Source organism: Gopherus evgoodei, chromosome 1 (genome assembly GCF_007399415.2).
Source record: "Gopherus evgoodei ecotype Sinaloan lineage chromosome 1, rGopEvg1_v1.p, whole genome shotgun sequence".
In the NCBI taxonomy this organism is placed as follows: domain Eukaryota; kingdom Metazoa; phylum Chordata; order Testudines; family Testudinidae; genus Gopherus; species Gopherus evgoodei.
Window position 1 is genome coordinate 370184992 of NC_044322.1, and position 18167 is coordinate 370203158.

The 18167-nt window shown below is 46.5% G+C and overlaps 1 protein-coding gene across 7 annotated transcripts in view; it reads right to left on the reverse strand.

Annotated features, from left to right (window-relative positions):
• Positions 1-18167, reverse strand: part of GOLGB1 (golgin B1) — a 155984-nt gene that overhangs the window by 60681 nt on the left and 77136 nt on the right. For all 7 annotated transcript variants that reach the window (XM_030543358.1, XM_030543440.1, XM_030543279.1 and 4 more), the window contains one exon: positions 11545-13495. In XM_030543358.1, coding sequence (XP_030399218.1) covers positions 11545-13495 — 1951 coding nt within the window. The remainder of the gene's footprint in view (positions 1-11544; positions 13496-18167) is intronic.

Below are 18167 nucleotides of genomic sequence, written 5' to 3' on the forward strand. Positions count from 1 at the left end.
TACTCCTGCTGTGGCTTGTAGGTGACTCTTTTGGTAACAAAGGTAGATGTATCCCGATATCCATTTGGACAGTCTCTGTTTTGAGATTGTTTGTCCTATTGAGTATTCTGTTATGGAGATAAATAGTCTCATGATTTCCTAAATGTTTTTGTTCTTTTAATGTGGAAAGTCAAAGTTCTGCGAACGTCCAATGTGTGAAGTGATGCCTCCCCTTCGTCTGCATATGTATTTTTGAAAAACACAGGTAAGTAAATGTGTTGGTTCAAATGAAAGGGGGAGGTGACTTTGGGTAGGAACTTGGGGTGTGGTCTTAAAGTAACTCTCTCTAAAGAACATTGTGTAAGGGGGATATGCCATTAGGGCACCTAGTTCTCCCACCTGGCTGACGGATGTGATGGCGATGAGGAAGGCCACCTTCATAGATAGGAGTAAAGAGCAGGTAGTGAGCAGCTCAAATGGCTTTCCCAAGAGTCAGCAAAAGACGAGGTTGAGGTCTCACATGGATGGCAGGCTCCCTGTTGTGGTGTAAGTGTTCTCAATGCCTCTCAGTGTTTAGTCGTTGGGTGAACAAATACGGTGACTCCATCCACTTTCTTGTGGAAGGCTGTAAGAGCCACCACATATACCTTGATAGAGCTTGTGGACAGCCCCAATTTTTTAAGTTCTAATATGCAACCCAAGACCTTTGGTAACGGGCAAAATATAGGCACAAATCTGTCTATCTTGGCACCAAGTGTTGAACCGTTTCTAGTTCTGGATATATGTGTTTCTTCTACTTGTTCTACGCTGTTCAGTAATAGGTCTTTTACTTCCTCCAAACAGGCAGTCTTGACTCATCTTAGCCATGGAGCAACCAGGCCTTTAGGTGGAGAACTGCGAGGCTGGGATGGTGGACATGTCCGGCATCTTGTGAGAAGTGGTGAGGTATTAGGGGAAGAGTTTGAGGTGGGCGTATCGCCATGCTCAGAAGGTATGGGAATCATGTTTGCCTGGGTCATGTTGGCGCTATTATGATTACTTTGGATTTGTCTTTCTGGATCTTGTGTATGACATAGGTTAAGAGTGGGGTCGGAGGAAATGCATACATTAATGGTGCCTGTTTTGAGCAGGAGGTTGGACTAAATGACCTCCTGAGGTCTCTTCCAACCCTAATTTTCTATGATTCTATGATCCCATATAATGAGAGCGTCGCCTAGGGAGAGGGCTCGCAATCCTGCTCTGGAGCAATATCATGGTCACTTGGTATTCTGGGTTGTTGCAAAGAGGTCTATGGTAGCGAATCCCCATCGTCTGCATACTGTATGTACAGCATTGGGATATATCTCCCATTCGTGGCTCTGTGCAAAATCTCGGCTTAAGGCTGTTGAGTTTTGGCATCCCAGCAGGTAGGATGCCAACATGTGGATGTTGTTGCTGATGCACCAATTCCAGAGCCATATCACTTCTGTGCATATGGATTGCGATCATGCACCCCTTTGGCAGTTTATATAAGACATGCACGCTACATTGTCCATGAGGATCCTGATGGCTTTGTTTTTTAATAGAGGTAGAAAGTGATTGCATGTGTGGTGGACTGCTATTACCTCCAGCAAGTTTATGTGCATGTTGGACTCCGAAGGGGACCATCGGCCTTGGACTGTGTTGTTGAGTAAAATGAGCTGCCTAGCCTATTAGAGAGGCATCTATGGTGATTGTCATTGTTGGGGTCCTTTGTAGAAATGGGGCCCCTGTGCAGATGTTTCTTGATTGTGTACACCATTTGAGTGAGTCCTTTACCTTCCTCAGCATCATAAGCCGTCTGCTTAGGCGGAGCATGTGTGGACAGTACACTGCTCGAAGTCAGGCCTGCAGGCAACTCATGTGAAGTCTGGCATGTTCGACAACAAATGTCGCTGCTGCCATATATCCTAGTAGCTGAAGACATGTCCTGGTCAATATTTGTGGACTGTCTGTCACTGTTGAAACTAAGTTGACGAGTCTGGTAAAGAGTGGTTGAGGTAGTGTCGCTGTTGCACAGATGAGGCAAGCTCCAATAAATCCTAGTATTTGGATGGGGGTCAGTGTGGACTTCTGCCTATTTATTTGTAGCCCTAAGTTTGTGAAGAGTATTATTGCGCTCTGTGTGGCACTTATTGAAGAGGGATAGGGAAAGAGGGTGAGTAGGTGGGATAGAGGTAAAGGGGATGGAATAACTGTTTTGGATAATTTCCAAAACCCGTCTGTTGTGATAGTGTTCCAGACTCGGTAAAATGGTGGCAGATAATCTTTGAATGGACAGGAGACAGTTTCTGTTTCTTGAGTTAGAGAGTATGGCGGTCTCGTGCCCGTGACCACACCTTCAAAATTGTTGTCTCAAGGTGGACTGCTGGGATGTCGAGGGTTGATTTTGGTTTTGCCGACATCTGGTTAGTCTTTGTTTATGCCATTGCTCGTACTGTCTGTGGGTTTGTGTGTACAGCGGTGAGTAAAATATCTGGATATAATACCTGCCCTATTTCTTTTTATTTGCAGGTGTGTAGATGCCCAAAGATTTTAAGGTTGCCCTTGAGTCCTTAAGGGTGTGGAGGGACTCATCTGTTTTAGCCACAAATAACTTTGGGCCTTCGAAGGGCAGATCCTCGACACTCGACTGGACTTCCCTGGGAAATCCCAAAAGATGTAGCCAACATGCATGGCGCATGACAACAGATGTTGCGATGGATTGTGGAGCTGTGTCTGCAGAGTCAAGTGAGGCCTGTAGTGCCGTCTTGGTGATATTAGCCTTGAACTGTTCTTTTTTATCCTCGGGGAAATGGTCAATAAATTCCAACATTTTTGAGAAAACTTTGAGAGTACATTTGGCCAGTAAAGCCTCGTTATTCGCTATATGAAATTCTAATGTGGCAGAAGACTATGTCTTGAGACCGAAGAGGTCTAGCCTCTTCTAATCTTTGTCACATGGGGTTGCTCTGGTGTGGTGCTGTTTCCCCCTCATTTACTGCCTCCACTACCATGGAGTTTGGCGTGGGGTGTGTAAACAAAAATTCTGCTCCTTTAGATGCTATGTTGTACTTTCTGTCCTATCTTTTGCATGATAGTGTTGCAGTTGCGGGTGTCTGCCAGACAGTTTGGGCAGGCTCCACAATAGCATCATTGTTCAGTAGCACAATCTTTGTTTAGGTCGATGTCTGGAGTATGTCTAATAGTTTATGTTGTCACTCCAGCACCTCTTTGAGGGATATGTCCAGTGACTCTGCCACCCTTTTAAAGAGTTCCTGGAACTGCCTGAAGTCATCTCCTGTGGTAAGAAGTGGGGGCATTATTTTTTCGTCTGGTGACAAATATGACAAATTAGGCAGTGGTGAGGCTTCCTGATCTGAGATTTCCTCCAGTTTCCTCAGTCATTTCTTCCTGTGTCTCTAAGGGCGGTGGGAGAGGTGGTGATGGCGATTGTGGAGCTCTTGAACTTGATGGGCTAGGGGCCCTCTGATTCCAGAGTTAAGGAGACTATCAGGTCTGTATGTTGCAAGAACTGATGTGGCACCGGGAGCGTCAGTGCTAAAGTTGGCATTGCTGGCAGTGCCTGCTTTGGGTATTTTACTCTCTGAGTGGTCATGGTGCCAGAGGGATCTGGTGCTTCAGAGACCGATGTACTCAGTGTCAACGGTACAGACGACGACTTGTTAGGAGGAGATTGCTTTTTCTTAGTGGATTCCCAGTGAAGTGAAATCCAAGTCTGGTTTGTGTGTGGCATTTTTAGGTACAGCTCCTTTTGTGGAGGTTGTTGAGGCAGGATCTCTGTCAAAGGCTACTAATGGTGACCATTGGCCCGGAGGGGTCCTCGACTCGGGGTCTGAGGCGTGTCTCAAGCATTTCTCCATCATCAGAAGTTCTAACTGTAGGTCTCTCACCCTCCTTGTTCTAGCTGTAAGGTTTTGGCAGCGTGGACACTTTTGGGGAATGTGAGTCTCATCAAGACAGTGGACGTAATGTGCGTGTCCATCCAAGATCAGAATTGATAGTCTGCAAGTCAGACAGCGTTTAAAGCCAGGTGATCCAGGCATGCCAGAGAGACACAGTTTTTGCTAAAAGGGAGTAGTAACTTGGAAGGATTCTAACTTATCTTCCTACTCTGAGGGGATAGAGAAGAATAATTTCTTTTTGGATAAAGAATAACGAAGTAAAGGTAGTAACCCTGATAATTAACTACTACAAGCTATGTTTTCTAATGGTAAATAAGGTGCTGCTAAGTTGTTCCAACTCAAGCCAAAGACAGTAGAGAAGGAACTGAGGGACAGTTGGTCGCGCGGTGCTATGTAACTGCCTTGGGTGTCTCTGGTTTCAGGCACAGGGAGCACAGACACCTAAAATGGAGCACCCACAGGGACATTCCTTGAAGAAGAATAACTGGCTAGGCAGCAGTACTGCAGAAAAGAAGCTGGGGGTTATAGTGAATATGAGTCAGCAGTGATGATGCTGTTAAGAATAATGCAAATGTCATTCTGGGACGTATTAACAGGAATGTCATTTTAAGACACAGGAGGTAATTGTTCTGCTCTACTTGGCATTGGTGAGGCCTCATGTGGAGTACTGTGTCCAGTTTTGGGCATCACACTAAGAAAGATGTGGAGAAACTGGAGAGAGTGTCAATTTTTTGATAAGATGATAAGAGGCTTAGAAACATGACCAATGAGGAAAGGTTGAAAGAACTAGGACTGTTTAGTCTAGATGTCCAGCTAATAGGCCTAGGATGACCCAAGTCATAGCTCAGTGGTTTGTTATAAAGAGGATGGTAATCAATTGCTCTCCATGTCCACAGAGGGTAGGATAAGAAGTAAATGGCTTAATTTGCAGCAAGGGAGACTTAGTTTAGATATTACAAGGATAGTTAAGCACTGGAACAGGTTACCTAGGATGCTGTGGAATCCCCATCATTGGAGGTTTTTAAGAATAGGTTAGCTAAATCTATAAGGGATGGCCTAGGTATACTGAATCCTGCCTGAGCGCAGGTGAATGGACAATATGGACTGTTCAACATCTTTTTTAATTATCTGGATGATGGGATAGATTGCACCCTCAGCAAGTTCACGGATGACAGTAAGCTGGGGGGAGAGGTAGATATGCTGGAGGGTAGGGATAGGGTCCAGAGTGACCTAAACAAATTGGAAGATTGGGCCAAAAGAAATCTGATGAGGTTCAACAAGGACAAGTGCAGAGTCCTGCACTTAGGACAGAAAAATCCCATGAATTGCTACAGGCTGGGGACCGACTGGCTAAGCAGCAGTTCTGCAGAAAAGGACCTAGGGGTTACAGTGGACAAGAAGCTGGATTTGAGTCAGCAGTGTGCCCTTGTTGCCAAGAAGGAGAGGCTGAGGGATTTGGGCTTGTTTAATCTGCAGAAGAGAAGAGTGAGGGAGGATTTGATATCAGCCTTCAGATACCTGAAGGGGGGTTCCAAAGAGGATGGAGCTCGGCTGTTCTCAGTGGTGGCAGATGACAGAACAAGGAGTAATGGTCTCAAGTTGCAGTAGGGGAAGTCTAGGTTGGATATTAGGAAACACTATTTCACTAGGAGGGTGGTGAAGCACTGGAATGGGTTACATAGGGAGGTGGTGGAATTTCCACCCTTATAGATTTTTTAGGCCCAGCTTGACAAAGCCCTAGTTGGGATGATTTAGTTAATGCTGGTCCTGGTTTGAGCAGGGGGGTGGATTAGATGACCTCCTGAGGTCTCTTCCAACCCTAATCTACTACGATATGACCTCTTGCACTCCTTTCCTGCCCTGAATTTCTAGGATTAGCTCTTTTGGATACCAAGTTGCACTGGAAGCTCATGTTCACCTGATTAAAAAAAGACTTGAGGGTTGCGGTAGATAGAGTCACTGCTTTCCAGGATAGAGTCCCCCATCCTGTATGTATTGCCTACATTCTTTGTTCCTAAAGATATATATTACATTTTGTAATATTAAAATGCATATTGTTTGCTTGCATTCAGCTTAGCAACAGATCCAGATCATTCTGTATCAATGATCTGTCCTCTTTATTATTTACCACTCCTCCAATCTTTAGGTCATCTGCAAATTTCATCGTTAATGATTTTATTTTCTTCCAGGTCATTGATAAAAATGTTAAATAATATAGGGCCAAAACTGATTCCTGTGGGACTCCCCCCAAAAAGCACAATATCAATGATTAGTTCCCATTAGTTCAATAAAGACAAATGCAAAGTGCTCCACTTAGGAAGGAACAATCAGTTTCACACATACAGAATGGGAAGAGACTGTCTAGGAAGGAGTATGGCAGAAAGAGATCTAGGGCTCATAGTGGACCACAAGCTTAATATGAGTGCAACAGTGTGATACTGTTGCAAAAAAAGCAAACATGATTCTGGGATGCATTAACAGGTGTGTTGTAAACAAGACACGAGAAGTCATTCTTCCGCTTTACTCTGCGCTGGTTAGGCCTCAACTGGAGTATTGTGTCCAGTTCTGGGCACCGCATTTCAAGAAAGATGTGGAGAAATTGGAGAGGGTCCAGAGAAGAGCAACAAGAATGATTAAAGGTCTTGAGAACATGACCTATGAAGGAAGGCTGAAGGAATTGGGTTTGTTTAGTTTGGAAAAGAGAAGACTGAGAGGGGACATGATAGCAGTTTTCAGGTATCTAAAAGGGTGTCATTAGGAGGAGGGAGAAAACTTGTTCACCTTAGCCTCCAATGATAGAACAAGAAGCAATGGGCTTAAACTGCAGCAAGGGAGATTTAGGTTGGACATTAGGAAAAAGTTCCTAACTGTCAGGGTAGTTAAACACTGGAATAGATTGCCTAGGGAAGTTGTGGAATCTCCATCGCTGGAGATATTTAAGAGTAGGTTAGATAAATGTCTATCAGGGATGGTCTAGACAGTATTTGGTCCTGCCATGAGGGCAGGGGACTGGACTCGATGACCTCTCGAGGTCCCTTCCAGTCCTAGAGTCTATGAGTCTATTTACAGTAACATTTCAAGACCTGTCATTTAGCCAGTCATTCATCCATTTAATGTATGCCATGTTAATTTTATAACATTCTAATTTTTTAATCAAAATGTGGTACCAAGTCAAATGCTTTACAGAGGTCTATTACAGCAACACTATTACCTTTATCAACCAAATGTACCCTATCACAAAAAAAGTATCAGATTAGTTTGACAGAATCTATTTTCCATAAACCCAAGTTGATTTGCATTTGTTATATTACCCTCCATTAATTCTTTACTAATTGAGTTCTGCATTAATTTTCTGTTGTTTGTTTTAAAAGGATTCATGTCCAGCTAATAGGCCTAGAATGACCCAGGTCATCCCGTTTACCCGCTTTAAATACTAGCACATTAGCTTTCCTTCAGTCTTCTAAAACTGCCCCACTGTTCCAAGAGGCAGTGAATATTAACATTAGGGTCCAATGAGCTCCTCAATCTGCTGATTTAAACGTGTCTAACTAGCAGCTTCTGTTTAACATCTTTTTGAGACATTCACAGAATCATAGGGTTAGAAGGGTTATATCAGGGGTCGGCAACCTTTCAGAAGTGGTGTGCCGAGTCTTCATTTATTCATTCTGATTTAAGGATTCACGTGTCAATAATACATTTTAATGTTTTTAGAAGGTTTCTTTCTATTAGTCAATAATATATAACTAAACTATTGTTGTATGTGAAGTAAATAAGGTTTTTAAAATGCTTAAGAAGCCTCATTTAAAATTAAATTAAAATGCAGAGCCCCATGGACTGGTTTCCAGGACGCGGGCAGTGTGAGTGACACTGAAAATCAGCTTGTGCGCTGCCTTTGGCATGCGTGTCATAGGTTGCCTACCCCTGGGTTATACAGTCTAATCCCCTCTCAAGATGCAGGATTTGTTCTCTTCAAACTATCCAAGACACATGGCTATCCAGCCTCCTTTTGAAAACAAGAACGAGGGGTCACCAAATGAAATTAATAGGTAGCAGGTTTAAAACAAATAAAAGGAAGTTCTTCTTCACACAGTGCACAGTCAACTTGCAGGACTCCTTACCTGAGGAGGTTGTGAAGGCTAGGACTATAACAGTGTTTAAAAGGGAACTGGATAAATTAATGGTGGCTAAGTCCATAAATTAGCCAGGAAGGGTAAAGAATGGTGTCCCTAGCCTCTGTTCGTCAGAGGATGGAGATGGATGGCAGGAGAGAGATCATTTGATCATTGCCTGTTAGGTTCGCTCCCTCTGGGGCACCTGGCATTGGCCACTGTTGGCAGACAGATACTGGGCTAGATGGACCTTTGGTCTGACCCGGTACGGCCGTTCTTATGTTCTTATGGCATAAGCGATACCATTCCTCTGGGGTCAGAGGCCTGCAGCTGGCTGGCTAATTATCCCAACCCGTGCACCTGGGGAAAGACCTGCAATTTTAACTGGCTGATCCTCATAGAAGGAGAAGCAGGAAATGGAAGGGGATTGCAACACTTAGCCAGAGGCTGGAGCATTTGCTGGGAGGAATGGTGCCAAGAAACCAATGGACAGAAGGGAGCTTGGGGAAAGTCTTGTTAAAACGTCTCTGAGGTAAAAACCAGGAATTGTTGGGTTGATGAACTCGTGGGATGAGGGAGAGATTTGGAGAAAGGGAATTTCTCTTCAAAGTCTGTACTGGTTGAACCTCTGAAGCTTTGATCCTATTTCCACTAAGAAGTCTTAAAATAAAACCCACAGTAATTAATCTGCCCAGAAACTACCTTCCCTGGATTCTGAGAGAGGGCCCAGGCAGAATTTCCCCAGGGAGAGAGTGAGTTCAGCTAGCACAAGCATGAGTCCAGCCAGAACAAAGCGCTGTAAGGTAGGGCCCAATCCTGTATGCTCTCTTTATCAATTTTTATTTTTTATTTTTATTTTTTTACAATTTCTAACTTATTTATATTGACAACAATTAACTTTCCCATTTCATTCATATATATATTTCAGGTTTTTGTTTTTTTGATAGTGGCCTTCACCTCCCTTCTAAGCCAGGCTCGTCTTTTAACCAGCATGGTCTTCTTTCTCGGTTGTCGATTTTTGTGTATCTAGTAAAGTGTTCTTAAACAATTCCTAACTATCAGAAGATTTTTGTTTAAATTATTCTTCTCAGTAGTTGTTGTCAGCTTTGTGAAATTTTTTCTTTAAAAAAAGCATCAAGGTTTTTATATATATAACTGGCTACAACTTTACAAGTGTGCATATATGATACTGGTCCTTCCTTGTTTTCTGTTAAAATAAATTTAAGCGTTCAAGCGTTTTCCTACCGTCACTTGAAGTTATTGCTATACGGATGTTATATAAATGTGAATGGGAGGGAGTTGATGAGACACTCTCTTTGGAGAACCCTGGACTAGAGTATCTGTTTACACAGCAGAACCTCAGACTTATGAACAGCAGTGTTATGAACTGACCAGTCAATCACACACCATATTTGGAACCGGAAGTACACAATCAGGCAGCCGCAGAGACAAAAAAAATGACAAAGGAAACTGTTTCTGTGCTTGTTTCATTTAAATTAAGATAGTTAAAAATAGCATTTTTCTTCTCGATAATAAAGTTTCAAAGCTGTATTAAGTCAATGTTCAGTTGAATTTTTTGAAACAACCACCATAACGTTTTGTTCAGAGTTACAAACATTTCAGAGTTATGAACAACCTCCATTCCTGAGGTGTTTGCAACTCTGAGGTTCTACTGTATAATCTCCATCCAGGTCATACCATAAGTTCGAAGGAAGGAATCTGGATCAGTGTCCAATAGGCAGAGACACCGGCTCTTTTAGAGAATTTTTTGTATCCTCGTGCTATAAAGATCTGGAACCAAAACTGAGGCACAAAAGCGTCAAAGGATCTTGTGATAACTTCTATCTAATTCTGTTCTACTCTATTCAGGTATTCATGCCACATCCATCATCATACATCTAAGAATATCCAACAAGGAGATACACAGGCAGATGCTTGTTTTTGTGTATACATCCTTGAAATTTTGCAACATAATTCACAAAACATGGATTGGATTTTGGAACCCCCTGTACTAGTCTCCAAAACACTTTGGGAGACTGCCAAGAAAGGCACTGTAGTAAGTGAAAAGTAGTGCTGAGACATCTGCTCTGCATGAAGCAGTATATGGATATAGTTTAAGAACAGACTGAGTCCTCTATTTTACACTCTACTGATAAAATGTAGTCTCTGAATTTCACAGACCAATCCTTTACAGGACAAGTAAATATTTCCAAATACTTTGCTGGAAAAACGTTGAGTAACTTTTGCCGAGGAAATATTTTACAGAAGAAAAATAAGTCTTTTTTTGCAATTTGATTCTGACAACCATTGTCCTCAGGTAACACATTAAAGTCCCAGAATCTGCATACTGTGGACACACAGACTGCTTACTGAGGTAACGGACTCTCCAGCTAATGAGTTCAATTCTGGGTATCACTGTGTACCAAAAAGACAACAAACTAAATCAGGAGGAAAGATTAAACGTGCAATGTAGGTAGAAGCTCGGCAAAGCCGCAACTGAGGGGAGACAGAATAGTCTACGAACATGTAAACACCAAAGAAGGGGAGGGTTATCTAGTGTGGTAAAGGCAGGAGTGGCTCTAGGCATTTTGCCGCCCCAAGCACAGCAAGCAGGCTGCCTTCAGCGTTTTGCCTGCGGGAGGTCCCCAATCCTGGGAATTCAGCGGCAGACTGCGGGAGGTCCGCCGAAGCCGTGGGACCAGCGGACCCTCCGCAGGCATGCCGCCAAAGGCAACCTGCCTGCTGCCCTCACAGTGACGGGCAGAGTGCCCCCCTGGCTTGCCACCCCAGGCATGTGCTTGGCATGCTGGTGCCTGGAGCCACCCCTGGGTACAGGGGTTGTAACCTGGACTAACTGAATCAACTAAAAAGTGAAAAATAAGGATTAATATGAGGAAAGAGTCTTCCTGACAGTAAGGCTGTCATCATCATTTAACATTTGTATGGCAATAGTGCCTAGAGACATCAACCAGGTTGGGCCCTGTGGTGTGCCTCTAGGCCTCGATGTTAAATGACAACGACGACCTTACTGTCACGAAGACTTTTTCCTAATATTCAGCCTTAATTTTCCCTTCTTATTTCATACACATATGTGAAGTGACAGTCTTTGGGGCAAGACGAAACAGGTAGATGAGACAAACAAGGGGTTCAGATTGAGGTCTGGGGACATGGGGTATGAAGTTGTGCAATGGTTTCCCAAAGGAAGGAGCATTGCTTGGAACTTCTAAAATTAGATTGGATCAAAAACTATGATGTGCTGAACTGGCCCTCAGGATATGGGCTGGGCAAGTTGACAAGGTTTCCCCACCTCTAATTTTTATGAGTCTATGTTTGAAAATCAAGTTTGTTATCTTAAAGTTAACAATGGAGTCACAACAATGGTATACAAGAAGCGGTTGTATGTTTTTACATTTCTAATATCAGACCTAGATCTCATGGGTTTTAAGGAAAATTCTAAAGAGAGGCCCTAATGAAACATTAGAAATTTTACAGTCAACATTCCAAAAGGTGGGAGAGCAGGAAAGAGAACTTACCAGTCTGTCTCTGTCATCTTGTAAGGAGGACAATGCCTTCTTCAGGCTCTGCACTTCTGCAGGGCTGCTGGAAGAGTTCACTGCTGTCTGCTGCTTCACCTCCTCCACCCTATGTGCTTTGTTCAATTCACTCAACAGACGGTCTCTCTCATCCTGCAGGCTTGCCATGGCCCTAGAGAAAGACTTTACCTGGCTGGAGGACTCCTCCAGTTCCAAAGACAAGCGGAAAAGTTCTTCGTCTTTGACTCTGAGCTGCTGGTTAAGTTCCTCAAGCTGAAATAACAGGCCTTTTTTATCATCAGTGTTCTTCAGGGCTGTCAATTCAGATATCAGAGTCTCTCTCTCTCTGGCAGTGGAGTGCTGCTCTTCCTGTAATTGAGCCATCTCCTTCTGGAGGCTCTGTACTAGACACTGCTGCTTCTCTAAGTCTGCAGAGTATTTCTTTCCTAGCACCTGAAGCTCTTCATTGGTTTGGTCCCAGCTATCCTGGAGAGAGCTCATGGAGTTCCCAAAAGACTGAATTTGGGCTTTCAGATCTTTGTTTTCCTCTGTGACTGTAAGAAGTTTCTGTTCCATTTCCATCAGGTCCCTTGCCAGCTCTGCTACCCTCTCTTCTGCTGTTTCAGTTTCATTCCTCATTATCCCTGCATCATGATGTAGGTGCTTCAGTTCATTCTTAAGTTTGTCCTGGGCCTCTCCCACCTTCTCGGCTGCATTCCTTTGGACATGGACCAGTTCCTCCTCTAGTTCTGCTACCCTCTTCTGTGTGAGAGCAAGCTTACTGCTCAGCTCTTGCACCTCCTTCTCCCGATCTTTTAATTGTGTCTCTAGCTCCACGATGAGTCTCCCTTCACGTAAAGCTGTCATCTCGCTTTGAATCTGAGAGAGAGAGAATGTTATGTTCTCAATCTCTTTGGACATGCTTTGTTTGTCCTCTTTCAGGGTTTCCACACACTGCCTGAGATCTTCCACAACATGCTCAGACTCCTTCAGATGCCCTTCTACGTTGACCTTTTCATTTTCCAGCACTTGGATTCGCTGAAGCTGTGTTTTGAGGAGTTGGTTTTGCTGGGAATCCTTTATTGAAATCACCTGGTTCAGGTCCTCCCTATACCGCACGAGTTCTGCATTCAGTTTAGCATTTTCAGAGTTGAGATCATCCACCTGGCTATGGAAGCTTCGAATCTCCTCTTTGAGCTTGTTGTTCTCCGCAGCAGCCTCTTGAATCAACTGGTCTTTCTTCAGGATTATAACAAGATGACGCTCTTCCAGCTGTTTATAGTCTCTCAGCACGCGGTCTCTGTCATCCTGCAGAGAAGACATGCATTTGGCGAAGGAAGCCAGCTGCGCCTTCTGCTGCTTACTTTCTTCTCTGGTTATCTTCATTGTTTCCATGAGATGATTAAGCTTGTCCAGTGCTTTCTCTCTCTCATTTTCCAAGGTCACTTTCTCTTCTTCCTTCTTGCCCAGCCTGTCCTCCAACTTTTTAACCTCTTCACTGTGTTGCTGCTGTAACTCAGATACAACAGTCATGACTGCCTCCTCCTTGGCAGCAAGTAGACTGATAATCTTCTGGTCTTTGGCACCAATTTCTTTGTGCAGCTTGTTTGTCAGGTCCTTGGAGGCCTGCAGGTCAGCCTCAAGCTGCTCACAGTTGAATTTACAGTTCTGGATGCTGGCCTCTTGTTGCTTGACCATGCTTTCCATTTCTTCTCTTGATACCTCAGACTTAGTGAAGGAGCTATGCAAATCAGCAAGCTGGTCTCTGAGGCACTTGATTTCTGCATCCAGCTTCTGCAGTTCATTTTGAGAGTCTGTATACAGTCTCTGATACTCTTCTAACTGAGACACAAGCCCTTTGTTTTCCTCCTGCAGCATGTCAAACATCTTTTGATGCTCTTGAATTACTCTCTGAGACTCAGACTCCCAGTCCTGTTTGTTGTGTTCCAGACTGAAAAACAGACAGTAGACTATTACAAACAAATCTACAACATATCCCAAAATCCAAATTTGTATCCTTTATAGTAGACTGCAAGATCTACTAGAGTTAAGGTTTAAAGTTTGACTAACTGCTCTAAAATCCAATTACTTGGACTTCCTTTAAATCTGGTGCACCTCATGAGATCACCTCTGTTCCCTAACACCCACAAATGGGGGCAGGTGATAGGGTAGGGGATAGGAATTGGGGAGAGACACTGGAGAGGGGACATGGGGATGAGTGGCAGGGAGGCAGAGGAAGAATAGAGACAGGGTGCCTACCAGTCCACATTCTCTTCTGTTGCTTGTGCATGTACCAAGATCAGTGGTGCTGGAACAATTTGTACAGTAGGGGTTCTGAGAGCCATTGAACCAAATTGTAAACTCTGGATATGATGGAAACCACTTCAAGCCAGGGGGTGTGGCAGCACCCCTAGTTCCAGCATCTATGAACAGGATCTTGGGTGGGTGCTCTGATGGGGCTGTATGGGAGCTCCGAGACCCTTCTTCCCACCTTGTGAGCCAGGATCTGAGGAAGCCCTGCACCTCTAGCCAGGTAGCTGAGAACAGGTACATTGGAAGCATGCACCAAGAACACTGCTGAGAATGGGGCAGGGAGTTGAGAAAAGACAGTTACTCACCTTTGTAACTGTTGTTCTTCGAGATGTGTTGCTCATATCCATTCCAGTTAGGTGTGTGCACGCTGCGTGCACGTTCGTCAGAGAAACTTTTACCCTAGCAACACTCGGCGGGTCGACTGGGTGCCCCCTGGAGTGGCGCCGCTATGGCACCGGATACATACCCCAGCTGACCCGGCCACCCGTCAGTTCCTTCTTGCCGGCTACTCCGACAGTGGGGAAGGAGGGTGGGTTTGGAATGGATATGAGCAACACATCTCGAAGAACAACAGTTACAAAGGTGAGTAACCGTCTTTTCTTCTTCGAGTGACTGCTCATATCCATTCCAGTTAGGTGATTCCCAAGCCTTACCTAGGCGGAGGGGTCGGAGTCAGATGTGGCAGTATGCAGAACCGCTGCGCCAAAGGCTGCATCATCTCTAGATTGCTGGACCAGTGTGTAGTGCGAGGTGAAGGTGTGGACCGATGACCAGGTCACTGCACAGCACATCTCCTGGATAGGCACGTGTGCCAGGAAGGCGGCTGATGATGCTTGAGCTCCGGTAGAATGCGCTGTGAGATGGCCCGAAGGGACATGAGCTAGGTCGTAGCATGTGTGGATGCATGCTGTCACCCAGGAGGAGATTCTCTGGGAGGAGACTGGCAGACCTTTCATCCGTTCCGCAACTGCCACAAACAGCTGGGGAGACTTCTGGAAGGGCTTCGTCTGCTCAATATAGAAAGCGAGCGCTCTGCGTACATCTAAGGAGTGTAGCTGCTGCTCCCACCGAGAAGAGTGGGGCTTCGGAAAGAAGACCGGGAGGAAGATGTCCTGGTTGGTATAGAAGGCAGACACTACCTTAGGGAGGAAGGCCGGATGAGGTTGTAGTTGTACCTTGTCCTTATGAAAGATAGTGTATGGCAGGTCCACAGTGAGCGCTCTCAGCTCAGAGACCCGCCTGTCCGATGTAATGGCCACCAGGAAGACTGTTTTCCACGATAGGTACAGTAGCGAACAAGTCGCTAGTGGCTCAAAGGGTGGGTGCATTAGTCTGTTTAGGACCAAACTGAGATCCCAGGTAGGGGCAGGGCGACGTACAGGGGGAAATAGGTGCTCTAGGCCCTTAATGAACCGAGAGACCAAGGGGTGGGAGAACACGGAGTGACCACCCTCGCCTGGCCGGAGAGTGGATATAGCCGCTAAGTGCACCTTCAGAGAGGATGTCGCCAGGCTCTGCTGCTTAAGGTACCAGAGGTAGTCTAGGACCGTGGGAATCGAGGCCTCCGAGGGAGTAACATCCTGAGTTGCGCACCAGCAAGAGAAGCGTTTCCACTTCGCCAAATACGCGGAGCGGGTGGAAGGCTTCCTGCTACTGAAGAGAATATGCTGTACCGGAGCGGAACAGCGTAACTCCGCTGTGTTTAGCCATGCAGGAGCCATGCCGTGAGGTGGAGGGCTCGCAGGTCTGGGTGGCGAAGCCTGCCGTGGTCTTGCGTGATCAGGTCTGGAAGGAGAGGGAGGGGAACTGGGGTGGCCATGGACAGATCTAGCAGGGTGGTGTACCAGTGCTGTCTGGGCCATGCAGGCGCAATCAGGATCAGATGTGCCTTGTCCCTGCGGAGCTTTAACGGGACCTTGTGCACCAGAGGAAATGGAGGGAAGGCATATAGCAGGTGGTGCCTCCACGACAGGAGGAATGCGTCTGTGATTGACCCGAGAGAGACCCTGAAAGGAGCAAAACGCCTGGCACTTCCTGTTCGAGCGGGAGGCGAACAGATCTACAAGGGGAAATCCCCACCTCCAGAAGATCGAATGGATGATGTCCGGCCTTATTGACCACTCGTGACAGAGGAAGGACCGGCTGAGCCGATCCGCCAGAGCGTTCTGAACCCCCGGGAGAAAGGATGCCACCAGGTCTATCGAGTGGGCTATACAGAAGTCCCAGAGTCGAATGGCCTCCTGACACAGGAGACACGAGCGGGTCCCCCTCCATTTGTTGATATAGTACATGGCCGTTGTGTTGTCCGTGAACATAGAAATACAATGGCCATGAAGATGTTGCTGGAACGCCTGGCACGCGAGGCAGACTGCTCTCAACTCCCGGATGTTTATGTGGAGCATCAGCTCCTGGGATGACCAAAGGCCCTGGGTACGAAGGTGACCTAGATGGGGCCCCGAGGGATGACGCATCCGTCGTTAAGGCCAGCGACGGCGGCCGTGGATGGAACAGCATTCCTGCGCATACCAGGGATGGAGTTAGCCACCAAATCGAGAGAGCAGAGGGGGTTCGGGGGAACTGTCACCAGGACGTCTATAGGGTCCCTGCCCGGGCGGAAGAATGAATGGAGCCACGTTTGAAAGGGTCGCATGCGGAGTCTGGCATACTTGGTCACATAAGTACATGTGGCCATATGCCCCAGGAGGCCGAGGCAGGTGCGAGCTGAGGTGATTGGGGAGGCCTGCAAACCTCGGATGATCGATGCGATCGCCTGGAAGCGGGGCTGAGGCAAGTAGGCCCTGACTTGAGTGGAATCCAGCGTTGCCCCTATGAAGTCCAGCCTTTGTGTGGGGATCAGGGTGGATTTCTTGGTGTTGAGGAGTAGGCCTAACTGGGAGAATAGGTCCGCGATTATGCCGACATACTGTCGGACCTGAGTCTGAGAGGTCCCCTTGATGAGCCAGTCATCCAGATACGGGAACACATGTATCTGTTGCCGGTGGAGGTGGGTGGCGACGACGGCCATGCACTTCTTGAACACCCTTGGGGCCGTGGAGAGGCCGAAGGGGAGGACTGTGAATTGGAAGTGCTGGTGGTTGACCATAAAGCGAAGGTACTTCCTGTGTGGTGGAAAGATGGCAATGTGGAAGCAGGCGTCCTTCATGTCGAGGGCGGCATACCAGTCTCCAAGAACGGGATAATAGTTCCTAGGGAGACCATGCGGAACTTCAACTTGAGCATCCATTTGTTGAGTCCTCGCAGGTCTAGGATAGGCCTGAGGCCTCCCTTGGCCAGGCCTGAGGCCTCCCTTGGACTTGGGAATCAGAAAATAGCGCGAGTAAAACCCCTTCCCCCTCTCGTCTAATGGTACCTCCTCTATGGCTCCCGCGGTGAGGAGAGACTATACCTCTTGTAAGAGGACTTGCTTGTGAGAGAGGTCCCTGAAGAGGGACCGGGATGGGGGGCAGGAGGGTGGGGATGAAGCAAATTGGAGGTGGTATCCTTGCTTCACCGTGCGTAGAACCCAAAGATCCAAAGTCAGCTGGGACCACACCGGGAGGAAGTAGGAGAGACGGTTGGAGAAAGGAGGGAAAGGACCCTGTCTTGATACTGGTACGCCGTCCCCGGGCGCACCTTCAAAAGTTGGACTTAGGCCCTGGTGGTGCCTTAGAGGGCCCGTGGTTTTGGCCTCCTCGGTGACTGAACTGGCGTCTACGGCCACCCCACCCGCGCCTTCTACCGAGGTCCTGTCTTTGCTGAGGCGTAAAGTACGGGCAGTGTGTTTGGGGTCTGAAGGGTCTACGTTGGGTTATGGGGATATGCACGCCCAACGTGCGCATGATGACCCTATTATCCTTCAGGCTCTGCAACCTGGGATCAGTCTTTTCCGAGAACAAACCCTTGCCATCAAAGGGCAAGTCCTGGATGGTGTACTGAAGCTCAGGAGGCAGGTTAGAGACCTGGAGCCAGGAGATACGCCTCATGGTGATGCCCAAGGCCAAAGTTCTGGCCACCGAGTCGGCTGCGTCTAGGTAGGCCTGGAGAGAGGTCCTGGCCACTTTCTTCCCTTCCTCCAGGAACGCGCTAAATTCCTGGCGTGAGTCAAGGGATCTCAATTTGGTCCTAAACAGACTAATGCACCCACCCTTTGAGCCACTAGTGACTTGTGTGTTTGTTGGTCTGTTTGGTTGTTGTGGTGGTTTGTTTGTTTGAAGGACCATGTGCTGTAGCTGGCAGTTGGAGGCTGAGCTACCAAGGAAGGTTTGAAAGCTAGAAGCCTCTGGTAATTGGCTGAGCCTTAACCAGTGGGC